At 62.2% G+C, this 19,226-nt stretch overlaps 3 protein-coding genes across 9 annotated transcripts; 2 read left to right on the forward strand and 1 right to left on the reverse strand.

The window, feature by feature from the left end:
- KCNIP3 (potassium voltage-gated channel interacting protein 3) lies at positions 1–4,123 on the forward strand. The gene is made up of 8 exons (XM_062596996.1): positions 1–103; positions 1,649–1,782; positions 1,887–1,956; positions 2,112–2,182; positions 3,114–3,221; positions 3,442–3,546; positions 3,703–3,765; positions 3,927–4,123. Exons 1-8 carry the CDS (start codon positions 1–3, stop codon positions 3,972–3,974), a joined length of 702 nt encoding a protein of 233 aa, XP_062452980.1. The 3' UTR covers positions 3,975–4,123.
- Positions 4,124–4,555: 432 nt separating this feature from the next.
- Positions 4,556–6,858, forward strand: LOC134151994 (fumarylacetoacetate hydrolase domain-containing protein 2A-like). 3 transcript variants are annotated; one of them, XM_062596993.1, is made up of 7 exons: positions 4,556–4,591; positions 5,212–5,416; positions 5,501–5,717; positions 5,804–6,026; positions 6,149–6,257; positions 6,348–6,435; positions 6,731–6,858. In XM_062596993.1, the coding sequence occupies exons 2-7, from the start codon at positions 5,217–5,219 to the stop codon at positions 6,791–6,793; spliced, it is 900 nt and encodes a 299-aa protein (XP_062452977.1). In that variant the 5' UTR covers positions 4,556–4,591; positions 5,212–5,216; the 3' UTR covers positions 6,794–6,858. The 3 variants fall into 3 exon arrangements, with proteins under 3 accessions (XP_062452977.1, XP_062452978.1, XP_062452979.1); XM_062596994.1 differs by having other exon boundaries at positions 4,575–4,591; positions 5,178–5,416; XM_062596995.1 differs by lacking the exon at positions 4,556–4,591 and having other exon boundaries at positions 4,756–5,416; positions 5,567–5,717.
- LOC134151992 (glycerol-3-phosphate acyltransferase 2, mitochondrial-like) lies at positions 6,857–19,143 on the reverse strand. 5 transcript variants are annotated; one of them, XM_062596986.1, is made up of 23 exons: positions 19,025–19,143; positions 16,346–16,474; positions 15,875–15,988; positions 15,494–15,547; positions 15,325–15,389; positions 13,772–13,882; positions 12,673–12,801; positions 11,465–11,564; positions 11,237–11,373; positions 10,879–10,978; positions 10,417–10,626; positions 10,214–10,324; positions 9,832–9,917; positions 9,616–9,734; positions 9,024–9,094; positions 8,610–8,874; positions 8,382–8,530; positions 8,185–8,262; positions 7,845–7,973; positions 7,530–7,650; positions 7,267–7,320; positions 7,100–7,155; positions 6,857–7,023 (listed from the first exon to the last, which is right to left on the reverse strand). In XM_062596986.1, the coding sequence occupies exons 3-23, from the start codon at positions 15,986–15,988 to the stop codon at positions 6,907–6,909; spliced, it is 2,376 nt and encodes a 791-aa protein (XP_062452970.1). In that variant the 5' UTR covers positions 16,346–16,474; positions 19,025–19,143; the 3' UTR covers positions 6,857–6,906. The 5 variants fall into 5 exon arrangements, with proteins under 5 accessions (XP_062452970.1, XP_062452972.1, XP_062452971.1 ...); XM_062596988.1 differs by lacking the exon at positions 15,494–15,547; XM_062596987.1 differs by lacking the exon at positions 15,325–15,389 and having other exon boundaries at positions 15,474–15,547.
- Between the last annotated feature and the right edge of the window lie 83 nt (positions 19,144–19,226).

Raw genomic sequence — 19,226 nt, forward strand, 5'->3', positions numbered from 1 at the left:
ATGGGGATCCAGGGCATGGAGCTGTGCGCTGTGGCCGTGGTCATCCTCCTCTTCATCGCCGTCCTCAAGCAGTTCGGCATCCTCGAGCCCATCTCCGTGGAAGGTAACTCCCCCCCCCCTTTCTCCCCCCGTCGACCTTCCCTCGCTTTTTCCAGATTTCCCCCCCCCCCTCCTCCCCGGAGCCAACCCAAGCCGGACGCCAGAGGGTTTCATGGTGAAGCCCGGAGGTTTGGGGGCGAGCCGGCGCCCCGCTTGCCCTTCGCCGGCTATTTTTAAAGCGTGTCCCGGCTGCGCGCTGACCTTCGCCCGGGGGCTGGTTCGAGCTCCGGCCTCCGGGTCGTCCCCTCAAATCCCTCCGAGATGGGATGCTGGGGACATCCGAGCCCACGTTGACCCCCAAACCGCCTGAGACAGGATGTCGGGGACGTCTGAGCCCAGGCTGACCTCCAACATCCCCCCCCTATATGGGATGTTGGGGACCCCCAAGCCCTTTCTGGTCCCCCAAAATCTCTCCCAGATGGGATGCCAGGGACCTCCAAGCCCACATTGACCCCCAAAACCTGACAAAACAGGATGCCAGGGACCTCTGAGCCCAGGCTAACCCCCCAAATTCCCCCAAGATATGATGTCAAGGACCCTCAAGCCCATTCTGATCCCCTCAAATCCCTCCTAGATGGGATGCTGAAGACCTCTGAGCCCACGTTGACCCCCAAACCCCTCCTGGGCTGTGATGCCAGGGCTCTCTGAGCCCACACTGACCCCCAAACCCCCCTGAGACGGGATGCCGGAGCCCTCCGAGCCCACGCTGACCCCTGTTCCACCCCTGCAAAGCCAGCTCAGTGGGAGGCAGCAGGGTCAAGCCCCCCATGGCGGGATAAAAACGATAAAACCACCCGGCCCAGAAATATCGCCGCGTTACCACTTATTAATTACCTTCTGCGAGCCCCAGGCACACGTGGGGGGCAAATGGGCTTGGAGAGGCTCCTGCGGAGGTCGGAGCCTGCTCTGTTTGGGGGGTTCGGCTCAGCTGAAACATCACAGGGAGTCGGGCCAGGAACCCCAAAGCCGGCGCTTCATCTCCAGGCTGCTCCTCTCCCGCGGGAATTCCCAGCCGGAGGTGCAGAGGAGCTGGCTGGAAAAGCCGCCCGGCGCGGAGCCGGTGCTACGGGCATCAATTTTCTCGCTGGGAGAAACCATCAGTGAAGTGCCGCTCCATCAGCTGGCGCAATTCAACCCGGAGCTCGTTGGCGGGGACGGCCGAGCCCGGAGCTCCGGGTCGAATTTCCTTTCGACCTGCTGTGGGCTCCGTGCCGTCGGCAGCCGGAGAGCCGCTCGATGCCCACTGCGAGGCTCCTGCCAGCTCTGCGTCGTGCCTGGCCGAAAGCTCTCGCGGCTTCCCGGCTGCCCTAGGGTCCTTGCATCCCCTGTAAAGCCCCAATCCTGCCCCGCGGGGCTCTGTCTGCCCCTTAATTAAGTTCCCAGCTTGTTAACGACAGGCCACGATGAGGCCGGCACAGCTCTTGCCCGGCTGCCAAGGGCTCCCGGCATGATGCCACCAGAGAAAGCCTGGATGGGGCAAATCGGGGAGCCTCGGGCCGGGAGTCCGGCCCGTCGCCCCGAGCCGCTGGCTGCCCCCGTGTCTCTGCAGACGGCAGCGGCTGCGGCGACGGCGATTTGGAGCTTTCGGCCGTCCGACACCAGCCCGAGGGGCTGGAGGAGCTGCAGGCGCAGACCAAGTTCACCAAGAAGGAGCTGCAATCGCTCTACCGAGGCTTCAAGACCGTGAGTGTCCCCGCGGCCGCCCCGGGAGCCGGCAGCAGCTGCGGCGGGTGATTTCGGGGCCTGGCCGGGGCGGGGGGTAACGTGGCGCTCGCTCCGCTCTCCAGGAATGCCCCAGCGGCCTTGTAGATGAGGAGACCTTCAAGCTCATTTACTCGCAGTTCTTCCCCCAGGGCGGTGAGTCGGGGAGCCCCCGAGGCCAGTGCAGGGCCGGGGAGAGGCGAGGGGAGACGCCCCGGCGCCTCACCCCTTCGCCGCCCGTGCCAAAACGCCCCCGAAACCCCGGCGGCCTCGGCGGCTTCAGCGGCTCGCGCCCCTCTCTGCCCTCACAGACGCCACCACGTACGCTCACTTCTTGTTCAACGCCTTTGACGTGGACGGCAACGGGGCCATCTGCTTTCAGGTGAGCGCCGGGGCGGCCGCCGGCGAGCTCTCTCCGCGGGCCAAACTGCGCCGGGAGCGCCGTGCTGGAGTCCTTGAGCGGCAACCCGAAGGTTTCCAGCCCCGCGGCTCCCCGGCTGGCCGCTCCGCAGCGCTGTACGCACGCCCAGCGCGGTGATTCATCAGATATCGCTCCTCACCCTCGTGCGGTCGGGCTTCGAAACTTGGGCCGGGCTCCTCAGAGGCTCGCGAGACGCTTTGCGCAGCTCGGGCCACCAGCCGCTGGAAACCCAAAAGAAGAAAAAACAAAAAAAGAAAAAATCGATTCCCGACTTTGCAATTTAATTTCTGCTGCTCAGCAGAAACTGCAGGAACTGCATTCACGTGCCCGAGCGGCGAAACCTTCGCGCGAGGCTATTTATGTCCGCGGGGTTCGGCAAGTCGATAGGGTGCAGCTCACGCCAGCAGAGCGAGCGGGGAGCGGAGCCGCGTGGCGCCCGCTTCGGCTCTTTCTGTGAAAGGCTCCGTGAAAATCAGTGCAATTCGTTAACGGCGACAGCAAAAAGCCAGGCGGCCCCCGAGAAGGCGGTTTGGAGGGGGGGGAACGACGACGGGGCGCGCTACAGGCTGTAACGAGTTACAGCCGCTGCGGCAGCGCGTTGGATCGCGGGGGGCTGGCGTTCGTTTTGTCTCTCGGCGATTAAAAATAGACAGGCGCGGGAATAGAAACGCGATCGATGGGAAAAAAAATCCCCCGAGCATCCCGCGATCGACCGTCGCCGTTTGGGAGGTCGAGACCCGGCGCGCCGGGGAGGGCAGGGACGACGAGGGGGGGGGGAGGTGGCAGCAGCGCCCGCTGCGGCGGGGCGAGCGGGGACGAACGGCCGAGCCCAGGCGGGACGACGAACGCTGTTCGCGGGCTCCGGCGGGTGCCCGCGGGGTTCCTCTCGCAGGATTTCGTTGTCGGCCTCTCCGTCTTGCTCCGCGGGACGGTGCACGAGAAGCTGAACTGGGCTTTCAACCTCTACGACATTAACAGAGATGGCTACATCACGAAGGAGGTAGCGGCGCGGGGCAGCCGGGCCCGGGGCAGAGCCGGCAGCAGTCGCGGCGTGGAGGCGGCCCGAGACCCAGCTCTGGCGGCCGCTCGGGGCGGGAGGGGAAGTGCCGGGGAGGGGGGAGGAAGGTTTCTAGGAGGGTGGAGAAATGGAGGTGGTGGGGTGTGTGTGTGGGGGGAGGATGTCTCCCGCTGCCTGGTCCCACCACCACCACCACCACCAGGAAATGCTGGAGATAGTGAAGTCCATCTACGACATGATGGGCCGCTGCACCTACCCCATCCTGAAGGACAACGCGCCCGCGGAGCACGTGGAGAAGTTCTTCCAGGTAGGTCCCTCCGGCCAGGGCAAGCAGCACGAGGATGAGGAGGGTCCCCTCCGTGCCCCGCTCCCGCGCGGAGGAGGAGGAGGAGGAGGAGCTGGTGGCGGTGGTGGCGGTGGTGGTGGTGGAGACGTCCTTGCCGAGCGCCCACTCACCTCGCAGAAAATGGACAGGAACCGGGACGGCATGGTGACGTTCGAGGAGTTCCTGGAGACGTGCCAGAAGGTGAGCAGCCTCCGGGGAGCGGGGTGGGGGAGCCTTCCTCGCCGGCGTCCTCCTCCTCCTCCTCTCGGCCAGCCCCGCTCGGGGCCACTGCCATCCCGTTCGCCCCGCTGCAGCCGACGGGCCAGGGCGGCGCTTCCATCCCTTGCTCCCTCCTCTCCCAGGACGAGAACATCATGAGCTCCATGCAGATCTTCGAGAACGCCATCTAGCCGCCTGGGCCACTCCTTCGGCGGCCCGAACAAACTTTACTTTATTTTATTTTTAAAAACTACAAAACAAGAGGGTGAACGGACGCAGAAAGCCGAGGATCGCTCTGGGCCGGGCCAGGCCGGGCCGGGCCGTGAGGGCTGCGCGACGCCTGCCGGCTCCCCAGGGCTGGGGCTGGGGCCGACGAGGCGGGAGCGCGGCGGGGAGCGAAGGCGCCGCGAGGGCGATTTCTGCTTCTTTTTTCTTTTCCCCTCCCCCCTCGCGATGAGACGCCAGATATTTTATTAAAATAAACACGGGGAAAGGGCAGGAGACGCGGTTTTGCCAACCGGGCGATGTGTTGGGGGCTCGGGACCTCCGGGGCCTGAGGAAAGCGGGGCGCTGCACGCCTTCACCCGCCCCGCCGTCCCGGTGGCGGTATCATGGCGGCGGCGGTAGCCCCGGTGGCGGTATCATGGCGGCCGCCGCCCGTATCCTAGCAACGCCCGCCCACCCGGTGGGCGTGGCCTAGCGCGCAGCCCCCGCCCCCGGCGTGGCCCCATTGGCCCGCTCGCGGAGGGGCGGGGACTCGGCGCCCGGGGCAGTCACGCGGGCGGCCGGAAGGGGAGTGACGCTGCAGGTGACGTACGGCGGGGGATCCCCCCGTGCGGGCGGGGGGCGGCGGCTGCCCCCAGCACTGGGGCCGTGCGGGGCCGGGGGCGCGGGGGGGGATCCCGCGGGAGCGGCGCTCTGCGGGATAGGATCCCAGGATCGGGGGGGGGGGGGGGGCGGATCTCCCGGAATTCGGGCGGTGCAGGATTGCGGGGCTCCCCGAGAATGCGGTGGATGGGAGATCCCGCAGGATCAGGGCTCTGCGGCATGAGGGGATCCCCTGGGATCAGGGGGGTCCCCCAGGATCAGGGCTCTGCTGGATTAGAGGATCCCCTGGGACTGGGGAGAAGCCCTAGGATCAGGGGGATCCCCCGGGATCTAGGTTGTGAGGGATTGGGCTGTTCCTTGGGATCAGGGAAGGAAGGGGGGGATCCCCCAGGATCAGGGCTCTGCGGGATGAGGGGATCCCCTGGGATCGAGAGGGCAGGAGCCCACAGGATGAGGTCTGAGGGGGATTGGGGAAGGGGGGTTCCCCCAGGATTGGGGGGGAGGTCATCTCCCAGGATCAGGGAAGATCCCCATGGGATCTAGCGCCGGAATCCGCTCGGCCGCAGGATCCGCTCGCCCTTTTCCTCCCCCCCCCGGCAGCCCAGATGCAGGCGCTGGCCCACGGCTCCCGCGCCATGCGGCTGGTGCAGTTCCGGCTGGCGGCGGGAGGTGAGCCCCGGCTGGGGCTGCAGGACGAGGAAGAGAGCGGCAGCGTGGTGGACCTGAGCGCCTGCAAGCCGGCGCTGCCCCGCACCACGCGCGCCTTCCTGGAGACGGGAGATGCCGGCATGGCCGCGGCCCACAGGTCCGTGCCGGCGGGCGCCGTCGCCCTTGCCCGGGCGGCCCCCACCCCAATCCGGCGCGGTGCTGAGCCTTCCGTGCCGTGCAGGGCGCTGGAGTCGGGCCGGCACCGCCTGCCCCGAGCCGACGTGACGCTCCTGGCTCCCATCACCAGCCCGGACAAGGTGATCTGTGTGGGGCTGAACTACCGGGATCACTGCTTGGAGCAGGATGTCAAGATCCCCAAGGAGCCCATCATCTTCAGCAAGTTCCCCAGCGCCATGGCCGGCCCCTTCGACGATATCGTGCACCCAGCTGAGAGCGGCGTGCGTAGAGGGGGCACGCGAGGCCGAAGGCTCCGACCACCTTTGGCTTCCCCAACCCCGAGCCAGGCCTTTTCCTTCTCCCGCAGGAGGTCGACTGGGAGGTAGAGCTGGCCTTCGTCATCGGGAAGAAGGGCAAGCACATCACCGAGGCAGCGGCGCTGGAGCACGTCGCTGGCTTCACCGTCGCCAACGACGTCAGCGCCCGGGACTGGCAGATGAGGAGGAACGGGCGGCAGTGGCTGCTGGGGAAAACCTTCGACACCTTCTGTCCCCTGGGCCCGGCCCTGGTCACCAAGGAGGCGGTGGCAGGTGAGACGCGGGCACCGGAACCCGGGGCGGCTTTTCCGCAGCGGGGAGCGTCGGCTCACCGCCCCGCGAGGCGAGATGGGGCCCGGCCGGCGCTCGACGCGGCTGCTCCTGCGCCCCCGCAGACGTCGACAACCTGGACATCCGCTGCAGCGTCAACGGGCAACTGATGCAGAGCGGCAACACGAGTCAGCTCATCTTCAAAGTGCCGCAGCTCGTCGCCTGGGTCTCGCGGTACGGGCGGCGTGCGGCGGGAGCTGTTGGCCGCTCGCCCCTGGCCCCACCGCTGACACCTCTCCCCCCGCCCCCAAATTCCTCCCGCAGCTTCGTCACGCTGCTCCCCGGCGACGTCTTCCTCACGGGCACGCCCCCCGGCGTGGGGGTTTTCCGGAAACCCCCCGTGTTTCTCAAGGTGAGTCGCAGGGGCCGGCTGTGGCATGCCACCGGAGAGGTGGGTTTTTTTACTCCCTTGTGGGTGGGATAGCATGAGCCCGCGGGTGCGCGTCCACCCCAAACCCCAAACGCGTTCCCGGCGTGGGATCCCCCCCGTGTCCTCCCGCGCCAACGCCGAGGCTGCGTGGACGGGAAAGAGCCGGGGGATCCCCCGCGAGGGGAGCTCTCTCCCCGCCTCCCGGCTCCTGCCCACGAGCCGTCGGGGCCGAAGCAGAGCCCGGTGCGCTGCTGTGAGTGTTTCCCTGCCCTCGCAGCCAGGGGATGTGGTGCAGTGCGACATCGAGGGGCTGGGTACCATCCGCAACAAGGTGGTGTGAGGACAGCACCGCGCGGCACCCGCCTTTCCAACACCTTCAATAAAACCACGAGCTGCATCGCGCTACCTGCTCCCTCTGCGCCGCGTTTATTGGCACCGGCGGTCCACGGTGGCTCATGGCTCCGCAAACTGCTGGATGAAAGCCACGAGTTTCTCCCGGTTCTCCCTGGAGCGGAAGGGCTCGCCGAGGTGCAGAAGGGGTCCCGCGGGGCTTGCCACCTCCTTCAGCACCTGCAGAGGCAGAGAAGCGTCGTGGCAAGGCAGCGCGAGGCGGGAGCGGGGTTGGAGAGAGCCTGGCCGCACTTACCCCCATCTCCTTGAAGGTCTGCAGCGAGCTCAGTGCCAGGCTCCCATCGGCGTACGCTGGAGGGAGAGGGAAAAGCCGGAGGGAGCAGCCGGAGGGAGCGGCGGGAGCCTTCGCCCCTGCCCCTCGGCTGGCCGCGGTGCTGCCATCCTCCCCCCAGCCCGACTCACCGAAACCGCCGTCCTCGGCCAGGAACCGCTGCAGCGTGTCCACGTAGGCAGGCTCTGGGCAGGGGAGAGCAGGGTCAGCACTGGCGGCGCCGACCCCGACATCCGCCACAGCCCACTAGGGAGGGCACAGCCGCCGTCGGGCCCAAAAGGGAAGGCGGGGGGCATGTGGTTGCTCAAAGTTGGCAAGCAGTTGCCAGCAGCGAGGGGAAAGGAGCCGCCACCCTTGCTCAAGCCGGGAACAGCCCGTGCCGGGATGCTCCTACCGGGCTGGGGCCAGCTGGCCTCATCCAGGAAAGCGGCCGCCCTCACGTAGGTCTTCAGAACAGGGCTCAGGAGCCGGCAGAGGAAGAGGAGGAAATCGGGCGAGCTGCGAGGCTGGCAGAGCTGAGAGGGGGAAGCCGGGTGTGAAACGAGTTTGTCGAGGCTCAGCAGCCTAGCTGGTCCTTGGGGACGGGGACGTGTCGCCAGGGGCTGCGGTGCTCGAGGCCCCGCTCTCGGCACGCCGCCTTGGCTGTGGTTGCCCCAGCAGCGGTGGGGAGGCCGCCAGGACCGAGGGTGGCAGGGCAGAGCTTGGGGACCTTGAAGCAGCGCTTGCCGGCGTTGTCCTCATCGTCGCTGTCACTGTCCGCAAAGTCCATCTCTGTCCAGGGTGGCCTCCTGAGGAAGGGCCGGCGGGCCACGTCGCAGAGCTGGTGCTCGCGCTCCGACTGCGGGGCGAAGCCGCCGGCGGGTTGTGGGGGACACAGACATGCACGTGAGCTGGCACCGGCCACCCGGGGGGGGGGGGTCCCATCCCCTCTGTCCCTGCCCAGCGGGGCCCACGACAGCCCAGGGCGAGCAGGGCGCTTGTGCCCTGTTCCCGTTCCCTCCCGGGCAAGACCGGAGGGCGAAGGCTGCATGGGCGCCGGGGACACTCACCTCTTCAGCCTCCAGCAGCCCGCACCGGATGAGCTTGTCCAAGACGTCCTGGCTGTAGCACTCGAGGGGTTGGCAGGGCTGGGGGAGAGCAAAGGGGGTCACAGCCAGGAGCCGGATCCTTCCCGGAGCCAAGTGCGCAGTGCTGCCGGGGCCGCTTGCACGCGATGGTGGCAGCAGCCCACGCCGCCAGCCCCTACCTGGAGCCCCAGCAGGTTGGGGGGCAGGAGCCAGAGCAGCGCCAGGGTCTTGCGGTGCAGCTCATCCCGGCTCAGCACCACACCGCAGGGCCCAGCAGGCACCCCCAGGAAGGGCAGCATCTCCACTAGCAAAGCGCGGATGGCACAGGCTGCCCGGAAAGCTGCGTGAGCCAGCGTCGCGGGCACCCGGCTCCCCGGCGTGGGGATGCCTGCGCCCCCGCTGCTCACCTCCCACCGCCTCGCTGGCAAAGACGGGCAGGAGGGCCACGCTGTGGAGGCCCAGCTCCCGCTGGGCCACTGCCGAGGCCTCGGGCACCACCAGGATGTCACCGGGGGGTGAGAGGCGGTACAGGGCGAGGCGGGCGCTGAGCAGGGAGAGGCTGTGCGGCACCACGGCACGGAGCTGCCCCGAGAAGCCCACATCGTGGTGGCGCAGCAGGATCTCCTCCAGGAGCCATGAGAAGTCGGACATGAGGCGGGAGAGGAAGACACCCTGGAGGAAGACGAGCCCGAGCTGGTGCCCAGCTTGGAAACTTAAGCGAGGGGGACTTGAAATCTCGGCAAACGCATCTCCCAGCCACGTGAAGGAAGAGGAAGCTGGAAACCATTGTTCGTCCAGCCTCAGAGAACCCCTCGCCTTACCTCGCGGTGCTTGTGCAGCAGCAGCGCAGACGTGATCCCCACAGCCATGACAGCGGAGCAGGCAACGCCGTCTGCAAGGGAGCGAGAAGCGTTAGCCGTGGGGGGCGTTTTGCTTTCCCCACGCCGCCCTTCTTCCTGGCATTGGCTGGGGATCTCTGTGGGGAAGAGTGGCGGAGATGCCAGCGCGGGATCGTGGCTGCTTGCCCCCATCGTATCCATCCCCCCCCATCCTCTCCAAGTTGCTCTCAGCAGCGGCGCAACGCCGCGTCTTCGCTGCTGTCATCGCCCAGCCCAAGTGGAACCCAGTTGCCTCGGTTTTGCAAAGGGGGCACCACGTCTCCTGCTGTTTTCCTCCCCCGAGCGCTCGGCTGTTTGCGCTTTTGATTTCCAGCTCGGCAACACGCGTGCTGCCAAGCAGCGATCGCACCACCGGGTGTAGCAGCGCGGCGCACAAAAACAACCAGCAATGGCTACGTTACCCCGACGCCGGCACTGATGCTGAAGCTGTGAGGGGCGTCTCTTATAAAATCAAGAGGCGACAGCTCTCGTGCACCTTTGCAATGCCTCGAGGGTGCGCTCCAGACCCCCTTACCGCTCAGGGCGTGCAGGCCCAGCTTGGTCACCAATATTTCTTCTTCTGGTTTCAAGCCGGCAGCTGTTCTGGCGCCTGGACCCCAAACCTCTGCCTTGTTGCCATCCACCTGGCTGGAGCTGGAGAGGACAGAGGCGACGGATGCAAGTAATTCGGGCTGGCGGCAGCCACCGGTGGAGAGATGCGGCCCCTCGCCGGGGCTCAGCTCCTGCTCACCCCGTGCCGAGGACAGTAGGCAGCAGCAGCTCCTCCAGCGACTTCCCTGCACAGCTCCGCCTGACAAGGTTTTTTGCCACAAACTCCTGGGAGTGAGGCAGAAGAGACCTGTTGGCTCTTCAGCGCCACTTCCCAGCTAACCCAGTTTCCCCAGTCACCCCCCACAGCTTCCCCTGGACATGGGCTCGCTGGATTCCCTGGAGAATGCCAGATTCCCCCCAGCCATCCTGAACTGCTCAGTCCACCCCATGGGGGTTTGGACAGCTGAGAGCATCACGGCAATTCGTCCTGCAAGACCCAATGTGGGGACTGCTAAATCTTGGGGACCAAAGCCCTGCTCCTGTGGCACAGGAGCCCAGGGTTGCCAATCCCGCTGTGGTACCTGTAAGGAGAAGGGCTGGGCGAAGTCCACCCGGGCGCAGCCAAACTCCTGGCTCAATGCTCGGCATGCTGCCCAGAGGCAGGCGCGGAGGCTGAGGGGCCGAGCGCCGTGCTGCGAGAAGAGGGGAGCGAGGCGTTAGCAGGGGCGAGCAGCTGGCTGGCGCGCTCCAGGAGCCCTCGCGGTGCCGCGGCAGAGCCTCTCACCGCCTGCCCCGCGCAGTGGCCGTCGGGGGCTACGTCGTAGGCGATGCCCACGGGGACCAGGAGGACGTCGGAGACGGCGCTGTCCCGCAAAGCTCGGTACACCAGGGCCAGCCACTCCCAAGCAGGGGCAGAGAGATGCAGGGTGCCGGAGAAGGGCTCTTCCAGGAAGATCAGCAGAGGCTGCTGGCTCTTCAGCACCTCCTCGACGTACTGCCGGAGCGTAAGGGGTGAGACTGGCGCAGCCCCGGGGACGCACGGATGCCCAAGAGCTGCCACCACCCATCGCTTGGGACCTTCCTTCAATCCCACAACCTCGGTCAAGGGAAAAGCTTGCCCAGCCCATGGTCCCGTGCGTCCCCGAGACCACCCTAGACACCTTCGCCAAGCGGTTCTGGAGCATGGGGCGGGGGGATGTTTCTTCCCTCCCAGTGTGGGGAAAAGCCGGCGGCTGGTCCCACCTACCGCAGCGAGCACAGCTCCCGAGAGCTCTTCGTCCTGGCCACTCCGCATCCGCTCTGTCCTTGTGGGCAGGAAAACGCCTCCCAGGCTGCTGAGCAAGGCCCTGCCGGGGCGGGGGGAGACAAAACGCCAGGGGCAGCCACCTTGCGTGGGGCTGCATCCCCCCAACGCACGCTGTCAGGGTTCCCGCGCATCCTCCGAGGGAGGCGAGAGCCCGGGACAGCTACAGCCATCGCTCCCTATTCCCCACCCTGGCTTGAGCTAACTTTGGGGCTTTCCGAGCACAGTTCCCTCCTCTGTGAGCAGGGAGCTGGCCAAGTGCCCCACGGGTTGCAAGGAGCAGGAGTGTCCTGTGCCTTACCGGAGGTGACGACTGCAGGTTTGGCCACCCACCGTCACTCTGGGCACCCCCAGGCCTTGGGAGAAGAGGACGAAGGAGAGCAGCAGCCCATCTAGCTGCGACTTGTGCGTCGAGAGGAAAACCAGCGGCACGCCGGGCTGTGGGGAGGGAGAACGCCATGGCGGTTTGGGGCGCTGCAGGGCCGGCAACCCGGCACGCGGGCCGAGACCAGGGAGCCGGGCTCCTTACCGTCCTGGCGGCTCTCAGCACCATCTCCAGTTGCCCTCGGTGGAGCTGCACATTGAGGAAGAGGTGGTTCAGGAGCCTGAGCAGAGCCCAGCCGCACAGCCTGCAGAGTGGGTCAGGAAAACAAGTGAGTGAGCAATGCCACAGCCAAACAATGGCCCCTAAACCTCAGCCAGGCCACAAAGCAACACCCGAGCCCTTCAGGAGATGTATTCCCTTCAACTGCCTCCTTTCCCGGGATGTGCTTTTGCTCTGCAGAGGCCAGAAGGGCTGGGGAGCCCCGCAGCAAGAGATCCTCACCCTCCCCTGCCTCAGTTTCTCCAGGCAGGCAGCAAGCAGGGCTGCACAAGGCACAACACTCCGAAGTATCTATGCAAAAATCACGCTTCTCAGCTCCCGTAAAGCAAATAAACAGCTTTATAATAAATTAAGTTAAAACATTAAAGGCTGGATGTGACAAGACCACCCTCCTCCGCCCTCCTGCCTCCCCAAAAACAAAAGCTCAAATCAATTACCCCTCCATCTCCCCCATCCTCCCACAGGCTGTTTACGGGAAGGATTCGAATGCTTTTATCCCCTTGATAATTTCTTCCCTTTAAATACTTCAGACTGCTCAGAGGGTTCTTTTATTACAGCTCAATCAGACAAGCAATTAGGCTACAATGCAACCTTTAATTGCTAATTTCTCAATGACAGGAGGAAAAAAATGTGAGCAAGAGAAAAGGAAAGGAAAAGTTCCCTTTCACTTTGCTTTGATATCCACCCCCCTGTGGGTTTTTCCCCCCTCCTTCTCCTCCACTCTGGTGCTATATTCCAGCTCCCTAGAAGGAGTCAGTGAAAATATCGCCAAGTTGCTGCACAAGACCCCCAGGAGCAGCACTAGGTTGGGCCATGTCATGCCAAGGACCCCACAGCTCTGCTCTGTCCCCAGCCCTTGAATCCAAGCCACCCACCCTGCTGTCACAGCACCGGGCCCTCGGCACACACACGTCTTCCCCAAAAGGATCGTGAGCCACCCCGCAACCCCCAGCTTTGCGAGAGGCTGAATGAAGCACATTAAAGAGTGCGAGAGAGACCTGGCGAGGAGAAGAGGGTTAGGAACCACCACGGAGGGACTGCGGTAGCTGGGATTCCTCAACCTAGGGATGAAAGCTGCCGGCCAAGAGGAATCACCGAGGGGGATTTGAAGCCGCTGGAGACGGAGAGTGTACCTCAGCATGAAAAGGGAGAGCGGGGCCTGAATTTCAGCCAGGATCTTGAGTACTTTGTCCCTCCACCGCAGGGGGGACTTGCCGTCCCCTGTAGAGCCACGGGCCTGGCCAGCAGCGACATCCTGTACCCTGCAAAGATGACAGGGAAAATACGGGCAGAGACCCAAGCAACGGGTTAACGAGTTCCTCAGTAAAAGCATTATATATTACAGTCATTATAATGTGCCGACTGCCAGCATCGCGCTTTACAATTAGCGATGACGACTTAGGTGACAGTTGCCTGACAAGGCTGCGTTGCGCCAGACACTGCACAGCACAAGAGAGACACGGCCCGGCCGAGCGCTGGACAACTTTGCCGTCTGCCCCCGGGGCAGAGCGACGGGACGGGAGTGCCGCGTCCTCGCCCTGAGCTCGGTCCCAGTGTCCTCGAGCCCACGAGAGGCAGTGGCAAACGCAACCCCGCTCGCCTGACGGCGGGGCCATGCCGGCCAAATCCGAGCGGCAGGAAGAGCTCCAGCAGGGTTAAGCCGTTCCCACGCCTCCCTCCACCAGCAGCTGCATCCCGCGTGGCGGCAGCAGCCCACTTTGCTTTCCTTGGCTTGACAGCTACAAGAAACCCCTAACGCCCTGCATTTGCAAACCGCAGCTCTGTGCAGACCTCTGGGACCTGGCTCTTCTCCTGCGGGAGCCTTCGCAAGGAAGCCCCACATGGACAACAGGGAGAGGGTCCCAGCGAGGGGGCTGCAGGAGCGACGGGACCCCAGCTGGGCGCTGCTTCCCATCCTTTTCTGCCCGTGTTCAGCCACAAACGGCTTCGCTTATGCCCAGACGTTTTCTGAATGGCTCCTGCTTCTTAATACCCTGCTGAGACTGCTAACAGCTCTCCAAGGTGCTCTCCCGATACCACCAAGGAAGAGCAGGAGGATCAAAGCTCACGATCTTCTGCTGGTATCGTCGTGCTCCAGAGAGGGCCGAGCCGGAGCCGAACCCAGGCATCCGGAAAGCATTTGCTTTCCTTTCCCCAGCACGTCCCCGGGTCCTGCAGCGGGCGCGCTGCTGAAGGATGACCGCAGAGAGCCCTCCAGCTCTTCCCACCTACCTCTTACTGCGGCAGATCCTCTCTGCGAGGTCCCCGGGGGCATCAGCAGGAACTTTCCAATCCAAGACAGCGAGGAAATAACAAAGTCTCCGAACCAGCCAACCCCTGTACCTAGACACGGAGACAGACAGTGACATCCAGCAGGTCATTAGAGGAGCCCAAGCTAGAGGCTGCATGGAAAAGCATCTCCCACCTTCCCAGGGTATTGGTACTCCATCAGCCTGCCTCAGAGGTGCTGCTGCAAGAGCTTAAGACTCTTCTCCCCATTCTACCGCTGAGGAAACTGAGGCACTGGCAGTTTCACACTCCCCAGAGTCCAGCACTCCAGGCCACTCTGTTCCTCCTCTTAGCCCTCAGGGTGCCCACCCAAGGCAGGATCGCTCTTGGTGAGGGGTGCAGGCAGTGGCCAAAAGGAAACCTGTAATTGTTAGGGCACCACAGGGGTTTTCCAGGTGGCAAGAAAATGTGCGAGGTAACCTCAACTCTCCCACTCCCATCCAGGAGGGGAGAGTAGCAAGCCACTGCCAAGAGACCGACATCTGCTGAGATATCCCCAACCCCCAAATTAGCTTTCATCAGCAACGACCCAGCAAGCAAACAGCCTCTGCCAGCACCAGGGATGCTGCTGCGGTCCAAAGGCAGGGACTTTCCCAAATCCGCCCCAAATCAGAGCTAGGCAGCACTAGCAGACTAGCGAGGGACGTAACCAAGTTTTAAGATTTTGCACAGCTGAAGAAAGAGGAGCATGTGGAAAATCAGGGAGTGAAAGGCTTGCAGGTGCCAGGACAGAGACACGGGAACTTCAGACCTCCGTCTTCCAGCTTATGATCTCACCCGTCCATCACTAGCCTCTTTTTAGCATCCCGCAACTCCTGAGTTGTTCTGAGCAGAGATGAATTATTCAAAGAGTTTGAAAGCTGGAGCTGGGATATTTCAAGTAGAATAGAGCATAATGACCCGATTTGGAAAAATACAGCGCAGAATTGCTAAGCCACTAGGGACTGCGCTGCAATGGATAGGAACCAAAAGGAGTCCAGCACCTCCGAAAATCAGGCTGACTTCAACAACAGGCATTTGGCAAGCGAGCGGCTACTAAGCAGCCACGTCAGCTCCTTCAGCTGGAGGAAGAGGCTGATTCACCCCAGCTAAGAATTTGGATTTAGGGCTGTCGGGAGGAAGAAGCAAACGAGAGACTGGAATAAGAGGCTATTTCGCATCTCCCAAGGGGCTAGCAGCTGACTGGCCCAGGCCTGCTCCAAGCACTGCGTGCGTGAGCTTTGCCTTGTGCTGAAGTCAGAGAGGAGAACGAAACTCCCTCTGAGCTCTTCCCAACAGCATCAAAATACTAGTTTTCACTTAAAAGAAAGAAACAAACAACAACAAAGCCAAACAACCCAAATCCTTGACTCTGTAGCTGACTGCTCCTCCCAGGCTGCAAATGCGACAACAACTAGAAGAACAGATCAAGTCTTCTCTTCTCCGCTGTTATTAACGCTCTGCACTCAGGGATGTGGCTTTCAGCCTTGCAAACGATAATTAACGTAACAACTTACTGGACTGTGGCTAGCAAAGATGACGGAGAGGCATCCCAACAGCCCTGTACAGTGGCAGTGGTTCTCTGCACATGGATTTGGACAGGGAAAAAAAAAAAAAAAAGGAAGAAGTGATTTGCCCGGCATCTCTGGCACAGTCCTGTCCTCACCTGGTGTTTTCCTCCCTCACCCGGATGATGTTGCGGAAGCCGAGAGAGGAGAATTGCTCGTGGTAGAAGCAATCCTGAAAGCAGAAAGAGGAGGTAGCTCTTTCGGGAAAAAGCTGGAGCAGCTTGCCTGCCTTTGATGACAATGGTTCGGAGAGGCAGGCACGTTACGGACACGATTGCCCGGCTGCTCCGCTCTGATTCCAAACCCTCGCGGAGGGTGCAAAGGCCAGCGAGGCCCGTTGGGCGGTGGCCCGTCCTCTGCTCCAGCACACAGGGATCCCAAACTGCGTGGGAAGGCCAGAGCTGGCTGGAGTTTGATCCAGTCGCTTGCGGATGGACGTAGCTGGGAAAGCAAACCCACCGCTTTCGAGCCCTTTGGCCAAGCCGCATCTCTCTCTTACCCAGCTCCTCGGGGTGCAGGTCTGGCAGCAACGCCCCACGAATGGGCGGTACTTGCCCAAGAAAGGGGTGAAAATCTCCAGTTTCTGCCCCAAATCACAAACCCAGGTTTTCATCTGTGGGAGCAGTGAGGAAAAGAAAGAGAGAAGGGATGGTGTAAACCCCCCTGCCAGCACTGGAAACATGATGTTTTGGCTAACACTTCCCCAAACCCACTCGCCTTGTGGCAGGGAAAATATCCCACTGCAGGGGCTGCTGGGGAGAAAGGGAGCAAACGCACCTAAAACATGGCCTGCAGAGCGGAGACCTGCGAGCAGAGGGGAGACTTTGGATTGCTCCCCGGCCTCGCGAAGCTGTGCGTATTCGCAGAAGGCTTGGAAACCTCCGCTCATTCCATTTTTCCTCTCCCAGGGGGTTTTGCCCCGGAGCCGCCCCCCCTCCCGGCTGAGCCCAGCCCCGAGGAAATCACTTACGTTCGTCCGCCGCAGTTGCACCTCCTCGGCTGGAGGAGCGCGGGCACCCAAATCTAGCGGGATCGGTGCCCCGGGGTGCTCACTCTGCGCAGGGCGGGGGTTCCCTGCAGGAAGGAGTCCCGTGTCCGGCTGGGGAGACACGGGAAGGAAGAAGTTAGCAAGAGCCGGGAGCACGCTGGGAAAGTTCAGCTCATTTCGGAAGCAAGGAAACGGCTCTGGCGGGTAGAGCCCAGGCCTGGGCCGCGCGTTCAGCTCCCAGCCTTGCCCAGCGGAGCCTGCCAAACCCTTTGCCACCATCCTGCTTGTGTAAAACCAGCGGCGGCATCGCCCAGCCAAACGCAACTTTCTTTCAGGAAACTTTCCACTGCCATGACCTGAGGTTGAGAGCAACCAGGTGGGGGCCATGGCAGGATGGGACCTGCAGGGTGCTAGGAAGAAAGGTGCTCAGCCCCTCTCCCAAATCCAGGCTTTTGCAGGGAAAAGGCCTGCTCCTTGGCAGAAAAAAAAAGAAAAAAAACCAATTGTTCTACAGCTTGTATATAGCACAAAAGGATAAGGAAAAAAAAAACAAAACCCCAGCAACCAACGTGCCAAAAGCCCTCGGGAAAAGAATTTTTTCTTTGTAATACTGCTCCAGTATCGCTACAATTGACTTCTCCCTCCCACATCTTCCTCCCCCTGGCAAGGAGATGCCAATCTGTACCCAAAAACCCTGCAGTGCCCATACAGAGCCGAGCTCCTGTCCCCACTCCTTCCCCAAGCGGGCCGCAGCTCCCGACAGAGGGCTGGCGGTGGCTCCCAGGCCTGCCACCCACTTGCGAGGTGCCTGCTCTGCTCCCCACTTTGCGCCTCAGTTTCCCCCGCTCTTGCCCGCCAGGCTCGAGCACTTCCAGAAGACGGAGCCGATCGGTGGAAACTGGCGCCCACCGCCGTGGGATTTCACCTTTCCATCGCTCCACCGTGATACAAGGGGGAACGAGAGGCTCAAAATAAGGGGAGGAACTACTTTTCTCACCGATTTCTCAGCTCCGCCACTGCCTCCTGATGCAACCTTGGTCACCTCACTTCGCCCTGTTTTGCAGGGAAGGAAAACGCATCAATACCTCCGTGGTAATATCCCCGTTGAGGAAGGCACCCTTAGATGTTCTCCTCTACTAGAGGCTCCCCAGGAACACCAGCAGCTTTGGCCGCTACACCTGAAATAATCACACTGTTCGGAGCGGCGGAGATGCTGTTCCCCGGATTGAGGCAAGGGAATCCGCTCCGGTACTGGCCTTCCCTCCTCTACCAGCCACAAAGCCGTGGGAAAAACCAGCCTCAGCCAGGCCCACGCTCAGGTGAAAACCCTTGCCGGTGCCAAGGCGCCGCAGGGCTCGGAGCAGCCGGTGCGGCAGCGAAGCGTCCGGGCGGACGCGCGGGAAGTTTGGCTCTCCGAAACCCCGACCAGCTTTGAAAACCCGACCTGACTCGATGCCCCCAAACACCCGCTGTCCTACGCACTAGCGGCTACGAGGCGGCGCGCACGACACCGACCGTAACGGCGGAGCCGGTTCTTCCCCTTCGGCGGCACCGATTTAGCACCATTGCCCTCTCCTCCCTCTCACGTGACGCTGCCGAAGCCTTGATTCGCCTCCGCGAATTTGCAAGCGCCCTCTGAGCCTTCCCGGGGTGTCTGCCAAGTATCTCCGAGGGCAGTTTGGCAGGATGGGCTGGGACGGCGAGGACGCACTGATTTTATCTGGCCGCTCTCGCCTGTTAGGGCGAGATTTAACACTACCCCGCTTGCTATTTCTGGAAGCGTCTCTCTCTCCAAACACTTGAAAGACCCTAGGGCTTAAATCCTCGGCATTTTGCAATCTTTAATGACATTTCTCAGGCCTTCTCCTCCCAGGCAGGAACGAGAAACACTGTTCAAAACTCCCCAGCTACACAGGAAAACAAGCCTGCCGAAGGATCTAATTACAGTTATTTCACACCATGCAGCACTGACAGCATCTCCACTCCGTCCGCGTCCTGAGCTAGCGACAGAGCCCCGGGCTCCTGCACCGCGAAAATCCTTAATTTCCAAGCCCTTAAGAACCTTTATAATACAGCTTTTCTGGGCTGGAGAAAGCACAGAGGAAAAAAACAGGCAGCTTTTCACAGCTAAACAAGTGCACGGGTCCTGGGAGGATCAGGGAGGGCTGCACAGAAAGACAGGGCATCCCATAATACGGGTTATTTGCCCCAGTTTGGACTGCCCAACTATTTCCACCTGCATGTGCCAGTCCCTCCTGCAGCACAGTTTGCAGACACTTTTAAGACATTTCTAAGCTCCCTCCCTCCCTCCTTTCTTTTCTTTTTGGAATACTATTTTCCAGTTGTTTTTATTCCAAAAAGAGAAAGGAAGAAAGATTATTTCAGCCCCCTTTTTCTTTTTCCCCCCTTTTTGTTGCCAGTTAAAACACCGCAGAAACGAGGTTGCTCCCTGCAGAAAAAACAAACCAAGAAAATCACGTTGAAAATCCAGAAGGAAAAATAACGAAGCCCAGGTGGGATAGAAGCATATGCTCAGCTTGCACTGCAGCTTTGCGCCTGGTAGCAACAGCCCAGCTGAAAAAGCACCAGGAAATCAAAATAAAATAAAATAAAATAAAAATCACGAGTGATGCCCTCAAGCAGGCCACGCTGCAGACACACCTGGCTTTATCGGGAATTATTCACAGTGCAAGGCAGCAAGCACGTTATCCAGTCAGGGTCGGAGGGATGGCCCCACACGGGCGTCCTGCCGACATCGGGCTCGGGGCTCTCGCTGCGAGCTGCAAAAATCAAGACAGAAACAAACGGGGAAAAAAATCGTATTTTGGAGGCTTTTAGGGAGGCGGTAGGGGACTGGCGGCGG

This window comes from Rhea pennata, chromosome 28, assembly GCF_028389875.1.
Source record: "Rhea pennata isolate bPtePen1 chromosome 28, bPtePen1.pri, whole genome shotgun sequence".
NCBI lineage: Eukaryota > Metazoa > Chordata > Aves > Rheiformes > Rheidae > Rhea > Rhea pennata.

Bases quoted from the DNA above. Each gene is read 5' to 3' on its own strand.
- KCNIP3 (XM_062596996.1), top strand. From the start codon at position 1: ATGGGGATCCAGGGCATGGAGCTGTGCGCTGTGGCCGTGGTCATCCTC. The intron at 1,957-2,111 runs GTGAGTCGGGGA...CTGCCCTCACAG, and splicing joins GCAGTTCTTCCCCCAGGGCG to ACGCCACCACGTACGCTCAC. The intron at 3,222-3,441 runs GTAGCGGCGCGG...CACCACCACCAG, and splicing joins ATGGCTACATCACGAAGGAG to GAAATGCTGGAGATAGTGAA.
- LOC134151994 (XM_062596993.1), top strand. From the start codon at position 5,217: ATGCAGGCGCTGGCCCACGGCTCCCGCGCCATGCGGCTGGTGCAGTTC. The intron at 6,027-6,148 runs GTGAGACGCGGG...GCGCCCCCGCAG, and splicing joins CACCAAGGAGGCGGTGGCAG to ACGTCGACAACCTGGACATC. The intron at 6,436-6,730 runs GTGAGTCGCAGG...CTGCCCTCGCAG, and splicing joins AACCCCCCGTGTTTCTCAAG to CCAGGGGATGTGGTGCAGTG.
- LOC134151992 (XM_062596986.1), bottom strand. From the start codon at position 15,988: ATGAAAACCTGGGTTTGTGATTTGGGGCAGAAACTGGAGATTTTCACC. The intron at 11,565-12,672 runs GTACACTCTCCG...CCCACTCTGCAG, and splicing joins CTCTCCCTTTTCATGCTGAG to GCTGTGCGGCTGGGCTCTGC. The intron at 8,531-8,609 runs GTGAGCAGCGGG...CTTTCCGGGCAG, and splicing joins TGCCAGCGAGGCGGTGGGAG to CCTGTGCCATCCGCGCTTTG.